This window comes from Oryctolagus cuniculus, chromosome 16 (assembly GCF_051225735.1).
Source record: "Oryctolagus cuniculus isolate XC-2025 breed Fujian yellow rabbit chromosome 16, ASM5122573v1, whole genome shotgun sequence".
Taxonomy (NCBI): domain Eukaryota; kingdom Metazoa; phylum Chordata; class Mammalia; order Lagomorpha; family Leporidae; genus Oryctolagus; species Oryctolagus cuniculus.
Window position 1 is genome coordinate 76,454,826 of NC_142882.1, and position 26,702 is coordinate 76,481,527.

General features: G+C 48.8%; 1 protein-coding gene across 11 annotated transcripts in view; it reads left to right on the top strand.

The window, feature by feature from the left end:
- Positions 1 to 26,702, top strand: part of SLC25A13 (solute carrier family 25 member 13) — a 185,855-nt gene that overhangs the window by 86,044 nt on the left and 73,109 nt on the right. For 10 of the 11 annotated variants that reach the window (XR_016222773.1, XR_016222774.1, XM_051852956.3 and 7 more), the window contains one exon: positions 18,051 to 18,190. Coding sequence is in view for 8 of the 11 variants with exons in the window: in XM_051852956.3 (XP_051708916.3) it covers positions 18,051 to 18,190 (140 nt within the window). In the remaining 3 variants the exon portion in view is untranslated. Of the gene's footprint in view, positions 1 to 10,890; positions 14,482 to 18,050; positions 18,191 to 26,702 lie in introns of those variants that run through there. The other variant, XM_089315711.1, reaches the window with a different exon arrangement.

Genomic DNA, 26,702 nt, shown 5'->3' on the forward strand with positions numbered 1-26,702 from the left:
GCAAGTGTCAGCCAGCCCCCAGTGGTCTCAGTCTGTATCAGGTGCTAGGAAGATTTAATATTTCTTATGAAGTGCAGAGCAGTAAGCAAATGCATTCATTTGTTAGATTTTACTGTACCACGGTGGAAAGTTATTATAAGAAGAGAGGTACCTGGATCAGAGCTCTCAGTGTGTGCTGAGCGTTGCCTCGGTTACACAAACGTCTAAGCTACTTGTTAAAATGCGTGTGACGCGAGCTTTACCCAGGAAAGCATCTTTGGATGTGAACAGAATTCTGAGTGGAAGGGAGACTACGGGGCAGTAGAGGGGGGTGAGGAGGTGGCCCAGGAGCAGGTTGAGAATCCAGGTTCTCCATCATAGAGGACCAGCTTAAGAGACAGGGCGGGCCGGCACCACGGCTCACTAGGCTAATCCTCCACCTGCGGCACCGGCACTCTGGGTTCTAGTCCCGGTTGGGGCGCCGGTTCTATCCTGGTTGTTCCTCTTCCAATCCAGCTCTCTGCTGTGGCCCGGGAGTGCAGTGGAGGATGGCCCAAGTCCTTGGGTACCTACACCCGCATGGGAGACCAGGAGAAGCACCTGGCTCCTGCCTTCGGATTGGCGCAGCGCGCTGGCCATAGCGGCCATTTGGGGAGTGAACAAATGGTAGGAAGACCTTTCTCTCTCTCTCTCTCTCTCTCTCTGTCTCTGTCTCTCTCTCTCTCTCACTGTCTAACTCTGCCTGTCCAAAAAAAAAGAGAGAGAGAGAGATAGAGAGACACGGGGGCAGCGAGTGTTGGATACAGCTGTTGGGACACCCACATCCCATACTGGATTGCTGGGGTTTCCATTTCGGCTCCGCTCCCTATTCTGCTTCCAGCTGATGTGCACAGTGGCTCAAGTACTTGGGTCCCTGCCACCCATGGGTGAGATCTCAATTGAGTTCCTGGCTCCTGCCTTCAGCCTGGCCCAGCCTTGGCTGTTATTCATCTAGGAAGTTAATCAGTGGGATGGTCTCTCTGCCTATCAAAAATAAACAAAAACCTTTTCCCCCTAAAGCTTATTTCCTAAAAAAAAAAAAAAAAAAAAAAAAAAGGAGCAAGGTGGACACTGGGAAAGAGGGTGCCTTTGGACGGAGCACCAACCTCAGGGCCTTAGCAAGAGCTGTTACTTGATAGGAGAGGCGATCAGGAGTCCCTGTGGGTTCTTGGAAGGGACAGGGAGGGGATCCAGATGACGCCAGGAAGAGAGGGTGTTGTTGCGTTGATCAGAGAGGGGCAAAGCCCGCAGTGCAGGTGCCTGTGGTGGTTCCCAGATGCACAGTAGCTCTCTGCAGCCGGCAGGTGATGGTCTGCGCCTGGAGCAGCTGGAGATTGGGCATCTGAGGAAGTTGGTGCCAGCGAACAGGGAGGGGAAGCTTCTTGCATGCTTTCATTTTGCCATGTTTCCTCGTTAATGGTGCTGGGAAGCAAGCCATCTCCAGTGGAGTTTTAAGGAGAGACAGAGTGTATGCATGTGTGTGTGTGTGGGGGGGGGGTAGTATTTAATGAAACTGTTGAACTGAAATAATTTGGCCCCTGCACCCATGATCACTCTTACCATGATGCTAACTTAAGACAATTATTCCTGTTGATTGATATTTCTTTGATTGTTATATTTGCAGGGTACAGTAATAGTCTTAACTCATTAGTGGTAGAGGTTTGAATCCTGTGTCTAGAGAAAGTTAAAACTGGACCCCTTAAAAATTCAAAATGTGCCCTCTCTATAGCAAGTACTCCCTTAGGTTAAAATCTAAGTTTTTAAAAACTGTTTATTTATTTGAAAGGCAGAGTTACAGAGAGAGACAGGGAGAGATCTTCCATCTGCCAGTTTACTCCCCAAATGGCCACAACAGCCAGGACTGGCTGAAGCCAGGAGCCTGAAACTCTATCCAGGTCTCCCATATAGGTGGCAGGGCCCAAGCATTTGAGCCATCTTCTGTTGCCTTTCCAGGTGCATTAGCAGGGAGCTGGATTGGAAGTGGAGCAGCCAGGACTTGAGCCGGAGCTCATATGCCCCCATTGCAAGCTGTGACTTGAGCTGCAGCATCACAGTGCCAGCCTCTAAATCTAAAACTTGTATTTGCATAACACCGTCACGTGTCTTACCTTACCTTTGACTTCTTTTTTATTGCAATGAACAGAATTTCATGAAACATTCTTGTGTGCAGTTTAAAAATTATTATAAACAAAACTCGGTTTAATCATGCAGATCTCGGTGATAGCGATGGTATAGGTTGCAGGGCCTGGTGTGTAGTTTTAAGTCAACTTCAAAGAGAGGAATTCTCAACTTTGGGGCCCTGGATAAGTGTCAGAGTCCATGAATGGTCATAATTGTTGGTAATACAGAGTCTTTCCAAAGTTCTTGTGGGGCTGGCATTGTGGCATAGTGGGTTAAGCCACCACTTGTGTTGCCAGCATCACCATATCAGAGTGCCAGTTGGAGTCCCAGCTGCTCTGTTTCTGATCTGCCTTCCTGCTGATGCACCTGGCCAGGCAGTGGAAGATGGCTGAAGTACTTGGGCCCCTGCCACCTATGTAAGAAGCAAGATGGAGTTCCTGGCTCCTAGCTTTGGCCTTGCCCATTCCTGGCTGAATGTTTGGAGAGTACACCAGCAGATGGAAGATCTTTTCCTTTGTCTCTGTTTCTCTTCCTTTCAAATGAATACATCCTTAAGAAAAAAAAAAAGTTGATGGAAATGTATACGTGGGTTTCAAAATGTTTGCTCCGAAAGAGAGTCATCTTTCAAGTCCATTTTCCATGAATTTTTTTAAGTACTCTTGTATTTTGTCATTTTGTTCAAATGATCCTTTTTTATTCTGGGGAGAAACTGTATAGCTTTGCGTGACTCTCAAAGGAGTTGGTGATTTGCCAGAGCTAAGAACAGCTTTTTATAGAGACAATCGAACCGGTGGGAATATATCTTTATTTAAGACGCTTCCAGCATTGTTATCGAAAACATTGATTGTGGAACACTTTGCGTGTGACTTGAGAATGTAATGTTAGTGAGTTTCTGGATGCCTGTTGGTTGGATATTTGAAGAAGAAAAACGTTTGGGACAACCCATCGCATATAGCAAGAAACAGGTTGGAAGACCTTCGTCTGTAACAATAACATAGAGGAACTCACTGTGATGGAAAGTACAGTTGGGGCCCTCTGATTGGCTGTCTAGTGAGAGCTCTGGGAGGAAGCTGCTGCGGACTTCCCTGAAGCCCAGAGTGGATGGAACTTGACCGTGTCCTGTGTCACACCGGGAGGCCCTGGCTGGCCGCTGCAGCAGCTGTCATGTGGCCTGGGTGCCAGCCTTGCCCTTTTATTATAAACTGTAGTGGCCCAGGGCCGCAGCAAGCCCTGCACTGGCAAAAGGCCAAAGAAGGGAAAAAGGGGCAGGCACAGGGTGTCCCAGGCTTTGAATCAACTACCAAAGGGAGTGGTTAATTAACCTGATTGGCCGGTCAGTGCACAGGTGTGGCCAGGTAGGGGCATGAGGTCACACAGGGGCGTGGTAAAAGTGTCGTCTTCCAGCTCACAAACCTAAGCAATTTTTTTTTAAGGTTTGTTTATTTATTTGAAAATCAGAGTTACACAGAGAGAGGAGAGGCAGAGAGAGAGAGAGAGAATGTCTTCCATCCGATGGTTCACTCCCCAGGTGGCTGCAATGGCCGGAGCTGTGCCGATCCGAAGCCAGGAACCAGGAGCCAGGAGCCAGGAGCCAGGAGCCAGGAGCTTTTTCCGGGTCTCCCACGCAGTTGCAGGGGCCCAAGGACGTGGGCCATCTTCTACTGCCTTCCCAGGCCACAGCAGAGAGATGGATTGGAAGAGGAGCAGCCGGGACTAGAACTGGTGCCCATATGGGATGCTGGCGCTTCAGACCAGGGTGCTAACCCACTGCACCACTGTGCCACAGCGCCAGCCCTAAACCTAACCAATTTGAAGCTGCAAGCCTGCAGCCTACCACAGCCCCACTGCAGCTTCCTGCTGCTGTGCACCCTGGGGGCAGGCGGTGATGTCTCCGGTGCTTGCTGCCTGCCCACGTGGACAGATGGATTGAGTCCCTGGCTCCTGGCTTCAGGGTGGCCCGGTCCTGGCCCTTGCCAGCATTTGGGAAGTGATTTAGTGAATGGGAGATATCTCTCCCCTCCACCCCCATCTCTCTGTCTTTGAAATAAAACTATAAAAACATTATGTGCAAATGACTGTCTCTGTGAGAGAATCCTAAAGCCTAGAACGTTTAGTGTTCTGAGGCCCTGAGAAGTCCTGCGGTTAAAGAATGAACCTGCTTAGCTGTGTTTAAACCAACACGTAGCAGCTCTCTGAACGGGATCTCCTCTTGCGGGTGCCACGCCCGGCAGAGCCCACAGAACTGCGGTGATTTCTGAGCCAGTTCCTTCTCAGGCAGCTCCTTCTCTGACCTGGCCGTTGGTGTTTGGTCCCCGAGTCAGGCTGCGGCCAGGGATGCCGGCCATGACGGTGGCGGAGTGGGCGCACCTTCCGGTCGGCTGGACAAGAGGGACGCCGGACACGGCCAGGCTCTGTCCCTCAGGACAGTGATGGGCGTTAGAAACACGGAAGCGAGCAGTCGAGGCGGTGAGGCCTCGGACTCAGCAGAGATGAGAAGGAGAGCGATGGAGCGATGGCAGCGCTGGACGGAGAGGCCGCCGGAAGCCAGGAAGCTCATCCGCCATCTTTGTCAAGGCATGGGGACGTGGAACACAAAGATGGCGGAGGGGCACTCCTTGAGGGACGTTCTTGGTTGATATTGACCCTGTCTAATGTGTTATTGTGGCGAAAGAAACTTCATGCTTCTCAGCAGATTTCATTGGTGGCAGGAGGAGGGAAGGCCCACGTGCACAAGCGTTTCTCAGCACACTCACTATCCAGTTGATGATAAGAATTCCGAAGCAGAACAATGAGTTTTGAAAGCAAATAACGTTGGTGAGATTGTGGCGAGCGCTGGTCCTGAGCGTCTTGTCAGAGATCCTAGAGACCGTTCAGAAGCTGTTCCAGTTCATTGGGTCACAAATCCACGATTTACGAAAAGCTAAATACGGATTTGCACGATTGACCATAATGGCTTCAATTTTGAAAGATGGTAGTATCAGCGAGCACTTCCAGTTGGTGGGATAATTTGAGAATCGTCCATGCTCAAATGGCTAAAATATTGTACTTTTTGCTACTTCATCACTCCGTTTTAAAAATAGAGAGGGGGAAAAAAGAGGCAGGCCTGTTGAGAAGGTGGAAGAATGTCAATTGGAGAGTAAATCACAATAACCATGTGAAGCCACTCCTTAGTTAACCACTGCCTGGAGGTTAAGTGTCCTTTAGAAAACTGTCGTGGCAGGGAGACGCTGGGCCGGGGCTCCTGTTTCTCTGTGTACGTGAGTGCGAGCACCACCAGATGAAGGAGAACTTGAACTTGTAAACAGGAAAGAAGGCACAGAGCACAGAGCGCCTGCGGTCCATCCTGAAGCTCGGAGCCCTGGGAAGATTTGACTGTTTTAAACTGCACTGCTCATTTAAAAATAGTAAAATTACACCATTATTCTTTCAGTGTAAGAGAGAGATAAAAATACAGTTTTTCCAAATTGGAAAATTTGCTGTAATCTTGCTGCTAATGACTGATTTCTTCCAACAGTTTCAAGGCAGTTTTCGCTCTGATAGGTTGATAAAGGAAACAAAATCAAGAGCATACTGGAAGTTCTCGGAGAAAATTACAGTTTAGGTATATGTTGGGGGTGGATAGTTAGACATTTTAATTGAAATAAAGCAGTTTTATACTAATATGGGATCACTGTGGGTGTACACTTGTAGTACATCTGCTCTGAAGCATTTAAGTAGGGTTAATGTATGTTAATGCTTTGGCAAGAAAATTATTTTTGATAACATCCGTCTAAGGAAACTAGCTTAGGAAATTGGTTTTCTAAACAATATAGATATTACACTCGCATTTAGAGGATGGAGTGGGACTCTTTGTACTGCTCGGCGAATTCCAAAGCTTTGGACTGTTTGGGTTGTGTCCCTCTCTAGTGATGATGCAAGTTAACAGGAACGAACGCAACAGAGGATGAAAGCAAGCTTGTGCGTCTGGGAGGGACCACAGTCTGCGGTGTGCTTCCAAACCCCACTCCACCTGGCCCACTCCCGAGACCGGGAAATCCTGTGGAGGACTCAGGTCCCCAGTTCAAAGTACTTTTTCCAGCAGACAGATCAGCCTCCCTGCTGTTGTAGTTAATGCACGTGATAGGTGATTAATTGCCCACCTTTACCTTTTGTTGGTGTTGGGAGCCAGCGTACACAATGCCAACTTACGTTCCATGTCAGTCTCAAGCATTCCTGGGTCCATCAAGTTTTAGAAGAGGAAGGATTCTTATCCATGAAGCACAGCACGGGTTCTCATTAGAATACCCGGGTCTTCAAAAAGTTCATGGAAAATGTATTATCAGAAGACTGCGTGGCACTCAGTTTTCTTTTTTTTACACTAAATTAAACTGATCTTTTGATTTTGTTTTCTACAAACTTTGTGAAGTACCTTCATAGCTCTGGGGTGTTTGTTACAGTGGACTTCCTGGCTTCATCTCGCACCTTCTGACTGGAAATCTGGACACGGCGCTGGGACTGTGTTTCACATGTGCTCTCCCCTCCCCGGGAACATTGTTCCTCCTCCTGGTGAACAGTGGCTGGTGTAGTTCAGGGTTGCCTCTCTCTCGGAGGAGGGCGTTTCATAGGAAGCACAGCTCTGCCTTCAGGCACGCACAGGGCTGTGTTCTTCCAGGATGCTGCCATGACCTTGATCTGTGGACATCCATAGCATCCTGAGTCAGATCTGGAAGAGTTTGAAAACCATCCTGCCTTTCAGCATACCCGGACCTACATGACTTGAGCATGAGACTCGGCTCAGTGTGGCTGTGTGCGTGCTTATTTCTGGAAAGAGCCTTATGGCCACTGCACGACGTGTGAAGAATAATAATCAGAAAAGTTTCTGGGGAGGATTGGAGAACTCAATTTTAGCGTGAAGCACTTTGCTGCACTTAGTGGCCCCGTTTCTCCCCAGAACTTCCTCGAGCAAGTCTCAATTGTAGCCAGAATACTTCGTTCCTCTCCAGACCCTTCACTGTGATTAATATAAAAAGGCACTTGTCAAAAGGGTTTGCAACGGCAACCTTGATATTGGAGCGCATGGCAGTGGAGACGGGGTTGCCTCCACTTACTCCATTATGTTATTTAACTCGGTGAATTCAACAGTTTGTCTTTTGCTCCCTGCTTAAAAGATGATGGCCATATAAGCTGCTGTTAACCGTACCAGCAGGGAGGAATATTATTTCCCTTCGAGCAAAGCCACAACTTTGTCTGAGGATTCAGCAGGCGCTGGACGGGGCGCCGGGCTGTTAGAGATGCCGCAGCTCTCTTCACCTCCCAGAGGGCTCGCGCCTCTCTCGGGCAGAAGTGTCCTTTTTGTGTTTATTGTGCTGGTGGAACTTGTAGGATCCGTGAGAGAGATTCTGGTTTAGTGTTTGAAATAATACAGGCTGATGACTCTTTTTTATTTTAATGGGAAACTCGTTTTCATTGATTTGCAGCTTCACAAAGTGAATCTTTTAGAAATTAAACTGCATTAATTCAGTTATTCTGTATGGAAACAAAAATGTAGAAAGTTAAAATTTGCATAAGTGAAGACCTTGATGATTTCAGATTACAGTGTGCGGAGGTTAAGGAGTAAGAGCCCATAGAATTTGTAAAAACAAACTCAGTCTAACCACTTAATGGCATGTGCAAGTAATTTGCCAATTAAATATTTCTAGTATCTGAAAGATCTTCAAAGTAAAGAGAGGAGGTTCTTAATCTTTCTTAATTTCATACTTTAAGAAACATAATAGAAAATTACTTAGTTTTTGATCACTTTTCATTCAAAATTTTAGTATATGCACTCAGTGAAGGATGGATTTGAAGTATTTGAGGAAAATTATTGCTTTTGGAGAAATATATCAACTGTGGTATTTCCACATTACACTGTGCCTGAATTTTTGTTATCACTTGTAAATATTTTGTGCCCCATCAATAATTTTCATTATAATTAAGACTTGAGGTTTTGGAGTCAGGATGACCTACTATGTTTATCCCATTGTGCTGGGTACGCTTAGCTCTAGAATGCTCTCTAAGGTAGACCTTATTCCCATTTTTAAAGATCCACAGAACTGAGTAAGATATTTGCCTGGTGTTATACATAAATGAGAGGTTAATCTCTGACAATGCCAGGTTTTTTTCTAAAGAGCAGCCTTATTGAGAGGTAAGTCCCCCATTTGCCCATCTGAAATGTGTAGTGTAGTGATCTTAGCATAGTCACAGATTTGCTCAGTCATCACTGCTTTTAATGTTAGAGCATTTCATCACCCCCTAGGAAATCCCATACCTTAGCAGCTACACCCTAACCCTGTTACCTTCAGTCCTGCTAGCCCCAGGAAGCCATTAATCTACTTTTTGTCTGTATGGACACTGTATGTTCTGGACATTTCATGTAAATGGAATTGGACATTATGACTAAGATTTCTTTTCTTAGCATAATGTTCTCAGGGTTCATCCAGGTTGTATGGAGCGTGCACTTTTATTCATTTCCTTATTGATGAATAATACTCCATTGTAGGGATGTATCACAGGTTACTTATTCATCTATCAGCCAATGAGTATATGAGTGTTTCCACTTTTTGGTTAGTGCTGATGACTTTGCTAGGAATATTGGTGTTCATATTTGTGTGGTATATGTTTTCATGTCTCAAAGTTACGTGTACTTGAGAGGGGCTTTGCTGGGTCATGGGATCACTCTGTTTAACTTTTTGAGGATCTGCTAGACTGATTTTCAAAGATTCTGTACCATTTCATGTTCCTACCAGCAGTGCATAGGAGTTCCAGTTTCTTCACATCCTCACTGACACTTACTGTCGTCTCTTGTTGATTGTGGGTATTCCACTCTGGGACAGTGTTAACTCATTGTGGTTTGGATTTTCAGCACCCAGATGGCTAATGAGGTTGAGTATCTTCTCATGAGTCCATTTGACTTTTTTTTTTTAAGATTTATTTATTTATTTGATAGAGTTACACAGAGAGAGAGGAGAGGCAGAGAGAGAGAAGTCTTCCATCCACGGTTCACTCCCCAGTTGGCCTCAGTGGCCAGAACTGCACTGATCCAAAGCCAAGAGCCAGGAGCTTCCTTTAGGTCTCACAGGCGGAGGCAGGGGCCCAAGGAGTTGGGCCATCTTCTACTGCTTTCCCAGACCATAGCAGGGAGCTGGATTGGAAGTGGAGCAGCCAGGACTTGAACCCGCATCCATATGGGATGCCAGCACTGCAGGCGGTGGCCTTACTCACTATGCCACAGCGCCAGCACCATTTGACTATTTTTTGTGTCATCTTTGCAATGAGTTTGCTCAGGTTGTTTCATGTTTATTAATTTCATTATTAGTCTTTTTATTGTTGAGCTATGATAATACTCTGTGTATTTTGGAGTTCCTTATTGGATATGTGATTTGCAAAAATTTCCCCCCACTCTGTGGGCTGTCTTTTCACTTTTAATGAACACAAAAGTTTTTAATTTTGATAAAGTCAAATTTGCCTGTTTTTTCTCCTTTACTGCATTTGTCTTTGATGTCATGTCTAGTAAATTACTTCCTAATCTAAGGTTTAAAAGATTATGCCTGTATTGCTGTCTTTAGTTTTCTGAAAATTATATCTATATTTTCTCCTAAAAGTATTCAAGCTTTTAGCCTTACCTGTAGGTGTAGATTCACGGTTAGTTAATTTTTGCAAATGCTGTGAGATGAGAGTCCAACTTCATTCATTTATGGATGTTCATTTATGGGTATCCAGTTGTCCCAGCACCATCTGTTGGGTAAAATAGTCTTTTCCTATTGAATTATCTTGTCGTCTTTGTTAGCAATCTGTTGCCCATACATGTATGAGTTTATTTCTGGCCTCTGAATTCCCTTCTAATTGTAACTGATTCTGTTCTAATTTGGTTGTTGATCCGATGTGCTGTACCACACAATTGCGATTACTGGCGTTGTGTAAAGCTTGAAATCCAACTTTGTTCTTCTTTTTTCAAGATTGTGTTGGTTTGTTTAGATCTCTTGAATTTTTAGATGAACTGTAGTGTCAGCTTGTCAGTTTCTGCAAAGTCCAGCTGAGTGTTTGATGGGGATTACGGTGATCAGTAGATTACTTTGGGGGAATATTGCCATTTTAAGTTGAATTTTGGCAAGTTGTTGCCGTCTTGATAATACTAACTCTTCTAATCTATGAATATCGGATGTTTTTCCACTTACTTAAGTCGTCTTTAATTCCTTTTTAAGACTTACTTATTTGAAAGGCAGAGTTACAGAGAGAGGAGACATACAGAGAGATCCCATATCCCCTGGTTTACCGTGCAAATGGCTGCAACCTCTGGGCCAAGCTAAAGCCAGAAGCCTGGGACCCCATCCAGGTCTCCCGTGTGGGTAGCGGGAACCCAGGCACCTGGGCTTCCTCTGCTGCTTTCCCAGGTGCATAAACAAGAAGTGGAGAGTAAGTGGAGCAGCTGGAACTCAAACCCTCACTCATGGGATGTGGCGTCATGGGTGCCTGCTTAACATGCTAGGCCACACACTGGCCCCTTTAATTTCTTTTCAGCAATGTTTTATGGTTTTTAGTGTATAGATTTTGTGCATCTTTTGTTGAATTTACCCTAAGCACTTTAATTTTTTGAGGCCATTATGAACAGAATAGTGTCCTTTATTTTGTTTTAGGGTAGCCTATTTCAAATGTATGGAAGTAAAATTGATTTTTCTGTACTGACCTTATTGACCTTATGTCTTCCAGCCTTGCTGGTCTCATTGGCTTTTTTTTTTTTTTTTTTTTTTTTTTTTGACAGGCAGAGTGGATAGTGAGAGAGAGACAGAGAGAGAGGTCTTCCTTTGCCGTTGGTTCACCCTCCAATGGCTGCCACAGCTGGTGCGCTGCGGCTGGCACACCGCACCTATCCAAAGGCAGGAGCCAGGTGCTCATCCTGGTCTCCCATGGGGTGCAGGGCCCAAGCACCTGGGCCATCCTCCACTGCACTCCCTGGCCACAGCAGAGAGCTGGCCTGGAAGAGGGGCAACCGGGACAGAATCTGGCGCCCCAACCGGGACTAGAACCCGGTGTGCCGGCGCCGCTAGGCGGAGGATTAGCCTAGTGAGCCGCGGCGCCGGCCTCATTGGCTTCTTATAATAGTATTTCTGTGGGTCCCTTAGGACTTTCTATGTATAGGACCTGTCATCTGTGACAGCCTTCAGAAGTCTCAGTTGTTTCCAATACAGGCATTCTCTGGAGCTTGGGAAATTTGTTAAATTGGGGAGAAATCAGTTTACTTTTTGAATTTATCATTAGACAAAAAACAATTGCCACTTTGTAATTGTCTTCTATATAAAAAAGTACAGCCGACTTAAGCTGGCATGTTTGTGGAGAAAGCAGAGTACCCTAGCTGAAGCCAGAGGGTTTCTTTTTAAACTTCGTTGGTGAGATCTTGCTTTAAACGGTATCACCGTTGCCTTGTGATCTTATGGGAGCAATGCGTCTTCCAAACATAGCTTGTTTGTCCTAGACTGAAACAACAATGATTATAGTTTAAGAGATGAGCATCTTAATTTGTTTTCATTTTCAAGAGAAATGGCCGTGCTGAGAAGAATTCGACTTTATAGATCCAGAAGACGTGCCTGGCACAGCATTCACATTCTTGGCGAGTTCAGTGTCGCTCTTTGTCTCCATGCCTCGCCACCCCCTCTCCCTCCCCCCATCTGGCAGGAGGATTGTAAGACCTTGGGTTTTAGACCAGGAGAGACTTCCTTGCAGTTCTTGGTAAAGCAGTGATGAGCCGGTCACGTGGTGCTTCTTTGAAAGCCTTTTAGCTTTTTAGTTTGGAAAGGCCAAGGTATGGAAGGGCCTCGCGTCGTCGTAAAGCTTTGGGAATTGCCCATGAGAGCCAGGGTCTGGAGCAGCTGGACTTGAGCATCACTTTGGTTTTGGTTGCTGATTTTTGCAGCTGTAGGGTGAGAGTACTTTGACCTTGCATTGCCTTGTAAGTCACGGGGAAGTGCTAGTCAGATGTTAAGTGAGGAAGCTTTTGTGGGCCGGTGTTGTGCTGCCATCTGTGATGCCAGCGTCCCGTATCGGAGCCCCGGTTCAAGTTCTGGCTGCCCCGATTCCAATCCAGCTTCTTGCTGTGTTTCTGGGAAGGCAGTGGGGGATGGTCCGAGTACTTCTGTCCCTGCTGCCCCTGTGGGAGACCTGGAGTTCCAGGTTCCTGGCTTCAGCCTGGCCCAGCTGTTATGGCATTTGCAGTATGAACCAGCAGGTGGAAGATCTCTCTGTTTCTGTCTCTGCCTTTCTTTTCTTTTCTTTTTTTTTTTTTTTAAAGATTTTATTTATTTATTTGAGAGGTAGAGTTACAGACACTGAGAGAGAGAGAGACAGAAAGGTCTTCCTTCTATTGGTTCACTCCCCAAATGGCTGCAACAGCTGGAGCTGCGCCGATCCGAAGCCAGGAGCCAGGTGCCTCTTCCCGGTCTCCCATGCAGGTGCAGGGCCCAAGGATTTGGACCATCTTCCAGTGCTTTCCCAGGCCACAGCAGAGAGCCAGATTGGAAGAGAAGCAGCTGGGACTAGAACCGGCGCCCATATGGGACGCCGGCACTGCAGGTGGAGGATTAACCTACTGCGCCACTGTGCCACCCCTAGTTCTGCCTTTCTGTCTGTACCTCTTCCTTTTAAATAAATAAGTACTAGGTAAAAAAAAGGGGGGGGGGGAGCTATTTGTACCTAGTAAAAGGAGAAAAGAACGTTAGCCTGAGTTAATACCCTAATTTAATGCCTTCCAGAGTAAGAGAGAAATGCTAGGAAGGCACTGTGATGGTTGGGTTTGTAGACGTTGTTTCTGTGAATGAACCTGCAGGAAAATGTAGAGACCAAACATTTCAGAAAATCAGATGCCCTAGAATGCCTTTTAGAGCAGAGTGAAATATTCAGAGACTTGTGAGCTTATAAAACAGTTTTGGAGAAAATGTGTTAGTTTTCCAGAGTGGCAAGGTTTAGCATTTTAGTTTCTTTTAAAGAATTTATTAGGTGTGAAAATGAATAGAAATCCTGGTAAGTATCCTTTACCAACAACACTCTTTCCATCTCTTGCGTATCTTCTGGTTTGTCCAGTGAGGACGGCTTGGCGTTCCTACATCGGACTACACGGTCCTGTTAGTGGAAATTATGCCAGCTGGTTAGCAACACCCACACCAGGCCTTTTTTTTCCCTCCTTTTTCTTTTTCCTTTTCCATTTCCTTTCCCTTTTCCTTTTCCCTGCAGAGCCCCATGACCAACTCTTCTCCCCACAGCGAACTTTTCTCCACTGTGGGGAGCAACCCGGACTAGACTGAGTTACTGGAATTAAGACTTATTCTATGCATCTGCTCTCCCACAATATGGCGCTGGGAGAGAAGTAAACAGCTTCCGCACAGCTGCCTCCAGTTCAACTGATAAACTGTAGGACTTGCTCCTGATTGGAGAGCAGCGTACTCGGCGTGTGGGCAGCCGAGTTAGGATTGGCGGAGGAGGACTATAAAGGAGGAGAGAGACGGCATGCACCGGGAACATCTATGGGGAACATCTAAGGGAACCCGTGCAGCCCCCGAGAAAGCCGGCCGGCGGTGTGCCGCTCCCCTGCGGAAGTGGGGAATGTGGCCAGGGGGAACTGCCCTTCCACGGAGGTGGAAGGGATAGTAGCCAACCCGGGAAGAACCAGCAGCAAACCTGGGGAGGGCCGAGCAGACGAAAGAACAGCGCAGGGTCCTGTGTCGTTCCTCCACGAAGAGGGGGAGCGACACTCCACCATAAACACAGTCTTAAGTCCTGGAGGGTCACAAGCGGCGATCTCTGCTGTGACAGGTACTGCTGATGCCTGCGACTACCCGGAGCAGGACCTGTCGTGTCCCGGGTGACTGGCCAGAGCACTGCGACAGAACCCTTGGCTTGCTTTCTTTGTGCTGTCACTCTCTGTCAAAAAACTCCTCCCAGGGTTCCATCTCATTATCACTCCAGCAGCCTTTGGGGCCCAGATCACGTCGGACTGTCTCCCCGAAGTCTTTCTCTCCCGAACCACCATTGCCTCTCCTTAAGCCTCTGTGTCCTGGCCACGAGGACACCCTGCAGCTTCGTGCTCGGACAGCAGAGCTGTTTGGACCTGCTGCAGAAGTATGTCTCCCGACAGACCTCCTGCCATCCTCCTTCCTGCAGGACCTGCCTCGGTGCGCATCAGCTGTGCTGCTTAGGAGTAGGTAGCTGGCTAGCCGAGGAATTCCTACAGTGACAGGTGTGTGCGGACAGCCAAGAAGCTGGCCATGGGAGCCGCACTCTAAGAGTCGGGTTCATACACTGCCCAACTCCAGGGCCGCCAGCCTCGTGGACCGTGGAGTGAGTGTCAGCCCCTGGGTTTGTACAATAGGGCGGCTAGGGCGCCTCCTGGGTCTGCTGTGTCACAGCACACATCACTGCCTTACCCTGCCTGACTCAGTCTCTGCCCTTCCCTCTTCTTTGCACTTTTTGCTTATTTCAGGAGGGTTAAATATCAGGAAAGGAGTGATTATAACCCTTCTATAACTTGTTAAGACCGTTTTTTGTTGGTTTTGTTTTCTTTAAGAGAGGTCTGGGCTATTGCATTGGAAGAACCTGGGGTGCTGTTGAAATGCTGAATTGTCAGCTCCTCCACAGATTTAAATCAGCCCAAGAGTGGGGCGGGGGGTTTCATAGGCAGGACTGCTAATTCCGTTAGGGAATGGTTGCTGAAACAGCTTCTCGGTACGGGACACTAGTGCCACACAGGCTGCTACCAGCCCCCTTAATCTGCGGCCCTGTTTGCACTGTCCGGTTGGGACTCATTGGGACTCCAGCACTACCTGGCAGACAGTTGCTCTGCTCCTTAGACCATGCCCGCCACAGTAGGAGACTCGGGAAGCCTAGGCCTGTGCTGTCGAGGGGCTAATACCCTATTTAGAAAAGGAAGACACACAGCAACAAGCACACTTATGTACACGCATGTATTTACATTCTCCGTAGAGAAGTCTTTCTTCAAACAAATCATTTTCAATAGCACATGTTTATAGGATTGTCAGATTTCAGAGTTGAGAGATGTCTTAAGGGTAACATACAGCTCCAGACTGCAGTACTTCAGGCGGGCATTTGCATCTCAGAGACAAGCTCTGTGGGATAGGATGGGAAAAGCTCTATCTCTGTCGAGTTCAGGTTCAGAGTGTTGGATTCCATTGTGACCCCTAGTAAATAGTAAATGGCAATTACTTTCTTTTTTCTTTTTCTTTCTTTTTTTTTTTTTTTAATTTGACAGGCAGAGTTAGACAGTGAGAGAGAGAGAGAAAGGTCTTCCTTCCGTTGGTTCGCTCTCCAAATGGCCTCTGCGGCCGCCGCTGCGCCAATCCGAAGGCAGGAGCCAGGTGCTTCTTCCTGGTCTCCCATGCGGTGCAGAAGCCCAAGCACTTGGGCCATCCTCCACTGCCCTTCCGGGCCACAGCAGAGAGCTGGACTGAAAGAGGAGCAACCGGGACTAGAACCCGGCGCCCATATGGGATGTGGGCACCACAGGCGGAGGATTAACCAAGTGAGCCACGGTGCCGGCCCCGGCAGTTACTTTCATTACAGGAAAAATAAGACTGTTGACTAAGTCAAGTCCCTTTTTAAGTTGTTTCACTGATTTTTTAACAACTTAAACTCGTTTTTATATATATTTACAATTGTAGGCCATATAAGTATTAAATTTATGATGAGTTTCATATACCAACTCTGGCTAATGCTGCCTGCTGCTTCCTCTGGAATACTGTTGGGGAGGGGGAGGAGCAGGCCCTCGTTTTTGACCAAGCTTGTTTTCACCGGAGTGCTTGGCGGGCGGAAGGAATCTTCCCGTGAACTGAGGATGAACCACAGCGCCCCCTGTGCTTACACAGTGTGCCTGCAAAATTTTGTCACAGTTGTAAGATTTTATTTACGGTATAAAAACTGATTTTTATAATTGTAGATACATCTTTGTTATCATTTAGACATCCCTTCTTGTTAGATAATTTGCTGGTGGAGATGAGAAGATTATGGGACCCCTTGTGGACTCCCTGGCGGGCCTGCTTCATGCAGAAGTCTTTGCCTGGGACTGGAAAGGAGGCACAGGCCTCACTGACTCGCCGGACCCTCCCCGGAGGGGCCTGCACATGAAGCCCTCAGAACAGCACTGGGCTGTGGTCAGTGCCCAGGAAGGTCGGGTTGCCACAGTGAGGAGGGTGCCGTCCAAGTCATTGGGATTTCGTTTCATTGGTTCCTCAGAGACTGAAACGAGTCTCCATCTTCTTAATTCCTTTTTCTTGACCTCTTGGTCAGACCCCCTGGGAGTCTTTCCTCTCCAACCCCACGCAGCCTGGCCCTTTAATCCCCATTGTTGTTTTACTTCATTCCCCCACGCCCTGTCCTGTCTCCTTTTTCCTAAAAGCAGAGAAGACAGAATCAGCTCAGAGCAACTGAAGGTTGCACTGTAAAACCTGTGTTTTATTGTCCTCCTCAGGGCCAGCCTGAGGTGTTCTGCCACCTGTCATAAAATTTATGCCCAGCGTAATTCTGGTTTTTATTGCCTTCTCCGTGCAAACACACACCCAGCCTTTTGCTGATGCTGCTGGTGGCACTCCTGCTTCTTCCTGGCGAGACTTTCAAAGTCTCTGGAAACTTTAAAAGCCTGGAATAAAAGCTTTGTGGGTGTAATGGGGGTGGAAGTAGGGAATTTGAGGGAAACAGCAGAAACATGTGCCAGGGGTTCTGGCACCCTTTCCAGGGCTAAGAACACTCTCTCTCTCTCGCTCTCGCTCTCTCTCTTTTTCTTTCTTTCTGTTTTAAAAAAAAATTTAATAGAGGCAAAGGGCCGGTGTCGTGGCATAGCTGCTTAAGCCCCTGCATGCAACGCTGGCATCCCGTATATGTGCCTGTTTGAATGCCAGCTGCTTCACTTTGGATCCAGTTCACTGCACCTGGGAAAACAGCAAAAGATGGCCCAAGTGCTTGGCCCCCTGCACTCATGTGGGAGACCGGGGTGGAGCTCCAGGCTCCTGGCTTAGTCCTGGCCCAGCTCCAGTTGTTGTGGCCATTTGGGGAGTAAACCTGCAGATGGAAGATTCTCTCTCTCTCTCTCTCCCTCCCTCCCTCAAATAAATACAATAAATCTTTTTTTTTTTTTTTTAAGAAAAGATATCAAGCACAGTTGCTCATAAAAATGAGCAGGTTTGATGGCTATGTGTGATGGTATGAAAGCCTGGACAAAATTCATTAATGATAATTTGTGTTCCTGCTACCCTCCAAACACACACCTTGGTGGGGAGCAGGAGAGACAAATAAATAAGAATGCAAAGCTCTGGTGCAGTGAGTGTTCCCCAGTATTTTTTCCTTGTCAGTTTCCTGCAGTTACCACCTGCAGTGCTGGCATCCCATATGGGTGCTGGTTCGAGTCCCGGCTGCTCTACTTCTGATCCAGCTCTCTGCTATGGCCTGGAAAGCAGTGGAGGCGGCCTTTGTGGCTTATTGGGGAGTGAACCAGCAGATGGAAGACCTCTCTCTCTGCCTTTCTTTTTCTCTCTGTGTAACTCTGACTTTCAAATAAAAATAAAAAAAGGGTAAATTCAGTGCCCTTTACCTAAAAAATGAAACAAATGAGATGATAATAGTTGTAGCTCCTTTATGCTGGTTCCCTGTTGCCTTCAGTGCGTGTGAGTTCTTGATTCTTTCCTTCCTTTATTTTATTGGCTTGGTGGGATTCTTTGATTTCCTGGCTGATGTCATGAGAATTCCAACTTTTATTTCTGCCATAGTTTTATAGTCTCTGTGTGTGTTTAAAATTGAGTGACTTTTTTTTTTTAATAAGAAATAGCAATGTCCATGTAATGGACTTTATAAAGAAGAACCTGACTTGCTGTGTTTCATCAACCTTTCTTTTCTCTCTTTAGAGGACGTGAAGCAAGTTTTTGGACAGACCACCATTCATCAGCATATTCCATTTAACTGGGATTCAGAATTTGTGCAACTACATTTTGGAAAAGAAAGAAAAAGACACCTGACTTACGCGGAGTTCACTCAGTTTTTACTGGTGGGTCTACTTCTTAACAAGCTGAAAAGAGTAACCAAGTTAAGGCAACCTGGCATCACGTTGGGTGTAAAAAGACCGCAATCTTGACTTGAATGTTGGAAGGGAATACGCGTCGAGGCCTTAGGGTACCAGGTGGATCGGGCAGGGCCAAATGTGAACTTGAACTTTGGGATTTTGCTCCACTGCTGGTTGCCGGCAGTGTGTTAACAGCACTCTTCCTCCTAGAGGCGAGGGGCTTCAGGCACAGGTGCGGTTTGGAAACGTGGGAAAGCTCTTCAAGGCTGTTGTTGCCTGGGGCCTGTGTTCAGAGAGTGGAAGTGACAAGGGGTCGGGGCACAGCCGGGGTTGGGTGGTTGAAGCTTCTCAGGCGTCTAGTGTGCACCCCGTCTAAGAACCACTGTCCCAAAGGCACCTGCTCCCCAAGGTTGAACTCTGGGGGTTGTCTGCATTGCTGAGTGCCCGTTTCCTGGCCCCGTCTCTCTGGACCTCTCTCCGCTGCCCACTCCCTCCCCCATGTGAGTTATCATCTGGCCACCGGTGATACCTGCAGGAGGGTATTTCAAAGAAGGTGACTGCATTTCCCTTTTCCTCGGAACTGTCCTTTTGAGAAGGTTTCATTGTGATACTGACATGTAGCAAGCAGCGGTGTCAACACCTGGGATCTGCCAGTCTCTGTGACAAACCACTTGCACTTGGAGTTTTGTGCATTTGTTTTGTTTCTCTAGCAATTACATTTTTCTTTTTTCAGTCTAACATCAGGAAGACTCATTTAAGGGAGTGTTCATTTGGTTTATTTAAGTTCTGGGTCTTGAGGAGAGAATCGCTGGGGAAGTCACCTTTAGGCGTTCGGTACTGGAAATGTCTTAAGTGGGTGCCGTGGTACCTCTGGTTCTCCTGCGTGCCCCAGACCTGGCCAGGGTCTTCCGCGGAGGGCTTGACGCACAGCGCTGCAGGGGTGCAGGTGGAGGGAGCGTGCCCTCCCTGTGGGCTTGCACTCAGGAAACATCGTGTGGTCTTCACCAGCGTGTAGGCCGTGGAGCCGCTTCAAGGGCTGCTGCTCGTTTTGACTTTTGATGGTGTCGTCGTGATAGGTGCACTTTGTTGTCGTGCGATGTTACTCTGCTTCTGTTTTCCTGGCCTTTGGAAACTCAGCACAAGATGCCTCAAACCTGCCTTTGTATTTTCTTCTTCTTCCTTTAAAACAAAACAAAACAAAACAAAACATGTTGCTGTCTGCACCCGGTTTTCGTTCTGTGTAAACATAAGCCTACTTGGCTGACTCAGGTGGAGAGTGGAATGTGTTGGATTTTTGCTGCTGTGCACACAGGACACGGGCACGCCGTAGGAGGTGGTGTTCATTTTGATGAGGAATAATTACAATAATGCTATTGAGACGGGTGCCTCAAATTGACTTTATGGAACACAGCCTAATTAACTTTGAGACTTAACGGGATGTTAGCAACAGTAAGGATGATCGCATTGCCCCTCTGAACAAGTATCAATTATGCTGAACGCAGTCGGTTGTGAGCCACTCGCTGGAGCCTCTGGGATACAGCCCCCTCGAGATGCAGGATGCAATGGCTCAGGGACTACTGTTACGTGTCCTGCCATCAGTGGGAGGGGCTTCACATAAACCCAACCCCCTTCTGCCATGGAGAATGGAAACATCCCACAGCGGCCTGCCAGGGGCCGTCTGGATTGTGTGGCCAGAATGGAACTTAGATTACGGTAGTCTCAGCAGTTAGGGATCGTGGTCAGGGCCTTGCTTCTCTGTCCCACTGTGGACCAGACGTGAAGGAATGGGTGCGTGGTGGGCGGCAGGCTTTCTGTGAATGCTGGTGAGTGACACTTTGGCTGTGACTGTCGGGTCACTTCCCACCACTGCCAGTCTTTCATTTACTTCCTTTGGACCTTTTCCAAATGCAAGTAGAGCTTAAAATCTCTGCTTCAGGTTCTTTGCTTCTCTGGGGCTGTCTTCTGGATGCAGGTGGCTTCCTAGAGATCCGTGTGGGTTCAGCCTCCGGTGTTGGAGGCCCTCGCGTTGTCAGGCACCCACGCTCCTTTCTGCTCTCGGCAGGGCTCAGAAGCCCAGGCTCCGGCTCCCTGCCCAGCGCCAAGGTTGTGCCCGCAGACGCCTGGCTGCGTGAGGAGTGGAAGCTCTGCCTGCCCCAGGTGTGCGGCAACCTGCTGCCTGCTGAGGAGGGGGGCAGCCATCAGGACAGCAGAGCCATGCTGGCGGCTTCTGGGGGCCCGAGCAGACGGTAGAGACCACGCTGCCCTGCGCCCCTGAGGGTCCCTACAGAGAGCTCTTGTTGGTCCCAGCCAGCTTGTGTGTTACGGGCTTGCGTGTATTCAGCCGCGTGGTTGCCGTTCTTGGCAAGGTGCAGTTGTCTGAGTATGTGTGAGCCACTCTCAGCCACCCTGTGTCTCTCCGGGTCGTCCTCGGTCCATGTGCTCGTCTGTGCAGGTGCAGCACTCATGGCCATCACTTACATGGTGAGCTGTGGTGTAATTTTCCACCTTTGGCTATAAAATTCATGAAGTGGCAAGGCGATCTTCTTTGAACCAGACTTGCCTTCTTGTACTTTGCCTGGAAATAATTTATAATGACGCAAGGAGCAGGGACACAAAGCCTCCTTCTTCCTGTCATCTTGTTCCTTGTTAGTAAGGAAGGATTTCAAGAGAGTGGGGCCCCACTTCTGTTACCCCTTCATTTATACTGTTGTGTCTACTGCTGTCTTTGTATGTTGCGTCCTATCATCTCTGCTTCCCAGGTCATGGATGTGTATATGTGCATGTGAGTATGGTTTTATATAGGGTATGTATGTGTGTTTTAAAATAATCTCTAAACCTGGCTGGCGCCGCAGCTCACTAGGCTAATCCTCCACCTGCGGCACCGGACTCCGGGTTCTAGTTCCGGTCAGGGTGCCGGATTCTGTCCTGGTTGCTCCTCTTCCAGTCCAGCTCTCTGCTGTGGCCTGGGAGTGCAGTGGACGATGGCCCAAGTGCTTGGGCCCTGCACCTGCATGGGAAACACCTGGCTCCTGGCTCCTGGCTTCAGATCAGCACAGTGCACCGGCCGTAGTGGTCATTTAGGGGGTGAACCAGCAGAAGGAAGACCTTTCTCTCTGTCTCTCTCTCTCACTGTCCACTCTGCCTGTCAAAATAATAATAATAATAATAACAACAACAACAATAACAACAACCACCTCTAAACCTCTACTCTTAGCTCCAGAGTAAAGCTCTGGTTCTGCCAAGTTCTGTAGCGCCAGTCCTAAGAGTTACTTTCAAAGGCCACAAAGCTGGGACTGAATTCGCTTTCCCTAAACCTCTAGTGGTGATTTTCAGATTTTAGTGTAAGGACCCTTAGCTGAGGAGTTTCTTTTACAATGCAGAGTCCTGGGCGCCTCTCTCCCGGAAGCCTCTGACTCAGTAGTTCTGGATGGGGCCCAAGAAACCGCTTTCCAGTCGCATCCTGAACTGTGATGTTCCAGGTGGCCCACACTGGAAGACGTGGTCCCCACTCCACAGCTCAGGACATCAGGACGCACGGAACTGGTCTCAGGTCTTCATCCTGAGGCTGACGGTGCCCAGAGAGACAGACATGACCAGATGTGGGTTTCAGTAGCATTGCTCTGGGAATTGTACGGAGAATGTCCCCGGCGAGGGAGTCTGGCCAGTTGCTTCCAATCCCGGAGTGAGATGGCCGTGGCCTGGGGTGGGGGGACAGGGAGGGCGGTGGGCTAAGGTGACGGATCCAGGGGGTGATAAAGGAGTGGGCCTGCCAAGGCTGAGGGAGCTCATACGTGGAGACTTGCAGAACTCTTGGTGGCCCTCTGAGTTGGAGGTCTGAGCAGAGTGGGGAGATGATGGCTTTGTTGGTGGGGCACACAGGAGGAGGAGGGGCTGGCTCTTGAGGGGCTGCAGCGCAGCGCTGTACAAGCAGTAGCTGTTGCCACGCGTTGTCCAGTCAGCTCTGCCTCCTGTCCTCAGCTTTCCAAGTTGAGTTGCTGCTGCGATAGGCACTGATGGGCCCTACAGACTTGGGCTTCTTGAAGGAATTCTCCTCCCCATTTTCGGGGAAAGTGATCAGGAAAGCAGCTATGCTCTGAGTGGTGGGGAGGCCTGATTCTGAGTTTGGGATTCCATTTGTTAACCTGCCTTGAGAGGGGGTGCTGTGAGAAATGCTCTCTCGCATCTTCTCTACAGATAGTTAGGAATGGCATTGCCTGGCCCAACAGAGAGCCCAGATCTTAAGGGCATACGAGTGTGTTATTGAAAGTTCATCAGGTCCTCATTTTGTCCAAAGAGGATGATGAACTCCAGAGAGGGGAAAACATGGTTGACAGAGCTGGGGGTGGGAGCTGTGTCTGGTTCCCTCGACCGCCTGTTTGTATTGTGAGAACCTCTGTCCTGAGTTAGCGTGAGTCTTGTACAACTCTGTCTGTCGAATGACAGAGCATACTCCCACGACTAATGCAACTGAACAATTTTGGTTCTTTTTGTTAACTGAGATGGACCAATATCTTGGTGTAGGGGGTCAACCCAGATTAGATGTGCTGTAGAGATCAGCCCGAATCTTTTCCGTATAAAGAGGAAGACAGTTTGGTTATTCAGGTTCTGAGCCCTGGACCATAGAGCACTGGGAATGTGCTCTCACGGGTACTGGTGTTTGCTGCCTGTCACTGTGGCCGCCCGAGCGTCACCACTGCGGGTCAGCTGTGGTCTTGGCTCGGCCGTCACCTTTCATAGGGTGTGCTGCTGTATTTGTCATGGCATACTGGTATAAGGAAAAATCTGTTGTTGGTGTTGTTGTTTTTAAATATTTACTTATTTTAAAGGCAAAGTGGCCGAGAGGGAGGGGGAAGGAGCAAGAGTTCTTCCATCCACTGGTTTGGTCCCCAGCTGGCTGCACAGCTCCTGGTTCCTGGCTTCCGCCTGGCCCAGCAGTGGTTGTTACAGCCATTTGGGAAGAGGACCAGATGATGGAAGACCTCTCTCTCGCTCGCTCTCTCTCGCTCTCTTGCTCTGTCTCTCTCTTTCTCATTCTACCTTTCAAATAAAAATAAATTAGACCTTAAAGACAGCATCACTTGATGTTTGCTCTAAAATGAAGTAGCTGACAGCCCTTCCAGTAGGGCAGGCTCTGTTTTTGTGTCCAAATGGCAGCCGTTGCTGGTCAGGCGATGGTGACCAGAGGCGAGGTGATCCGGCACAGGGACAGTCAAATGCAGGACGTGTTCGGTTTGCATCACACACTTTGTGCTCCCAGGCAGAGGGGAGGATGCACTGCGCTGCTGTGTGCAGGGCGCTGTTCAGCTTGCTGTTCTGTCGAAAAGCCCGACGTGCAGGCTTTTACCGCGGCGCCCGCCTCACGGTGAGCGCTCCGTACAGCACCTCCCCGGCTGTGACCCCCCTGGCAAGTGCCACATGAAATCCGGGGAACAGGGAGGTAGCAATGGAGAAGCTCTGCACTTGGTTCCGCCAGGGGGAGGCTGTGCACGCCGAGCCACACGCACTGTCGTCGCTGGAGACGTGATCCGAGGCCCCTCTCTGGGCACTGGGGGGACGCCCCTCCCTGGACTCAGCTTGGCCAGTGGGGGAGCACAGCTGAGCTCCACGTTTACTCGATTTAAAACTATGTGAATCTTTGTTTTAGTTTGAATATTTTCCCTCTAAATTAGTATAAGATTATGCAAACAAAGTGGGTGCCTAGTATTAAACAGTATACAGGTTTGTTATGTAAAAAAAAAATTGTTTAAAATTGTGCTAAATCTGATGCCTTTTTTTCAAGAGTTTGTTTATTTATTTGAAAGGCTGTTACAGAGAGGGAGAGACCGGGGAGAGGGGTGTCGATCTTCCATCTGGTTTACTCCACTGGGGTTGGGCCAGGCTGAAGGCAGGAACTCCTTCTGGGTCTCCTACGAGGGTGGCAGAGGCCCAGTACTTGGGCCATCCTCTGCTGCTTTCCCAGGTGCATTAGCAGAAAGGTGGATTGGAAGGAGAGCAGCTGGGACCCGAATTGGCCCTCACATGGGATGCTGGCGTTGCAGGTCGTGACTGAACCTGCTGGGCCACAACGCCAACGCCGGGCATGCCGTATTCTCTATACATCTGTGTTCCTTTCCTTGTAAACAGTTACCTGCACCCGGCCCCAGTTCTGACCGTCACCTCCAAGGAGTAATTCATCTGAGTCATTTCCTTACTTCCTTACTAAAATTCTGGATTTCAGGATGGTGAACGGTGCAGATCATCTGGAGTTTTTTTGGTTAATGTTCTTGCCTTTGTAATAGGATGTGCTGCTGGTTTTTAGGGTCCGTTTTGTTGTTGTGGTTGTTTTGTTGTTGTGGTTACTGATAGATTGTTCTCAGGGAACACGCTTGCACGTCTGAGTACAGGTAGAGAGGGGTTTTTACATTCAAAATTGCCCACTGGATTATTAAGGAAATGACAGGCCTGAAACTATTAGAAGCATAAATGCTAGACCTAATGCGGCATAACCCCTCTACATGTTGATTTCTGTACAGCTAGCGATTCTTAGGTGCTCCATGTTTCCCTGCAGCAGTCTGAACGGGGCGTGTTGAAGCAGTTGCAGACTGCTGCCATGGAAGTCTATTCTGTTAATCATCACGCGCCAGTACAGAGGGGACAGAGCAGCTCACTACAAACAGGGAAGAGGAGCTGGGCCCGAGCGGAACTGCCCTAGAGACGGCCATGGAGCGCCTCGCCCTGGGAGCTTGTGGCCCCGGGTCCAGGGTGCCCTCCCCACCTGCTGCCCAGGGTCGCCATCCACGGCAGTTCCCTGGCGCCCGTTGCCTGGCGCTGGGAGCGCTCGGTACAGAGGCCTGTGCCTTTGCAGCCCTCTGCGTCTGCCACGCAGCCTCGGGCCCTCTGTTTCATGCCCTGTACTTCCTTTGCTATCAGCTTGATGTGGGCTGTGCCCCTGCCCTCTGGAGGCACGATGGGGTGATCTCATCTGGTTCTACAGCGTGCGTGTTTTCTCTCCTGGTTCGTGGTAGACCTCCCTGTACGGGCAGGAGGCGGGTCTGTATAGGTACCACCTGTGGCTCAGCAGGCACCACCGCCGCCACGCCCCCCTCTGGCTGCGTGTGGAGGTGTTGGTAAGGCCCGGCTCACGAGGTGGTTAGGAGGTCAAGGAGAGCAAGCAGGGCAGCACAGCACCCTGTTGGGAACACAGGTGAATGCTGGTCTTCTGGATTTGTTTTCCCTAAAATCCGTGTGCCTGAACTTTCAGATCCCCTTTCTACCTGTGCCTCTAGCTCTCTTCCGTACAGGGCTTAACTTCTGTTTGCAACCTCGACTCACCTCGCTGCGGGTTGCTCATTGTGGTTGGCCACCTCGTCTCTCTCCCCTGAGGTGTCTTCCTTCGGGGTGGAGTCTCCTGTCTCCCCCGACATCTAAGAGAATTCTTTGAAATATAGCTCACTCCATTTTTACATTCAAGTCGTCCTCAAAGCTTTGTCCACATCTCCCTAGCATTCTCTTCCTTAAGCTTTCGCCCAGGGCAGTGTGAGGAGTGGAGCCGGTGGCGCCTTGCACAGATCTCAACTCTGCCGCTTCTTAGCTGCGTGCTGCTAACCCTGCCCGAGCTTCGGGTGCCTCCTAAAGTGCAGCTGGTGAGTGTCACTTAAGACTTACCTGCCTGCTGGCCCGCAGTCAGGGTGCAGGCCCTCAGCTGCTACCTCTCCATCCTGCCTGGTGCTGGGTGAGCACTCCTGTGGCTAGTCCAGAATGACTCAGCAGAACAGCTGTCCAGAATGACTCAGCAGAACAGCTGCTCTTGCCTGGATGAGACCTCAGAGGATTTGAAACCTTTCACCCCCGCAGGAATCAAGCTGCCATTTATTAAATGGCTGTCTGGTGTGGCCTCTGTGTTTTACAGCCCTGTACAGCCGGTGGTGGTGGGCCTGTGTAGAGGACACCTGGGCCCCAGGATACAGACGTCATTAGCTGAGCTCCCCCAGGAGGCGGTCGTGCCACGATGCTGGCGCATCTACCCCTCCCTGGTGCTGACGCCCCAGTGTCAGCGTCATCACGTCACCCTCTCTTCAAACAAGCCCGCAGCACGCGCTCCTTGCTTGGAAAGGTATTTCTGGTGACGGAGAACCTGCTACTTTGCAAGTGGCCCCTTTCATTGCTGGATGGTCTGTTGGTTAAATACTTCTGTGCGTTGTGCCGAATACCTGACCCCGGAGCTTCTCTCCACGGGTTGTGTTTTTAATATAAATATCAAGACTAGTCTGGATTTTTCGAAACTCGTAGTCTTTTAACCTGTGACACTTGAGTGTCACGGCTGCGTCTCCATTGCCGTCCAGCCCCTACACGGGTCAGTTACTTCCCCGTCTGGTCCCCGCATTTGGGGAAGCTCCCAGTCCTTTTGCTGCCTCCTGGGTTCAGACCTAGAAAGCGTCAGACTCTTGGTGGCCCTGCGTGTGCATTAGGTTTTCCTTGAGAGCTTTGTGTTACGTCACGTGCCGTGGCCATTCTGTTC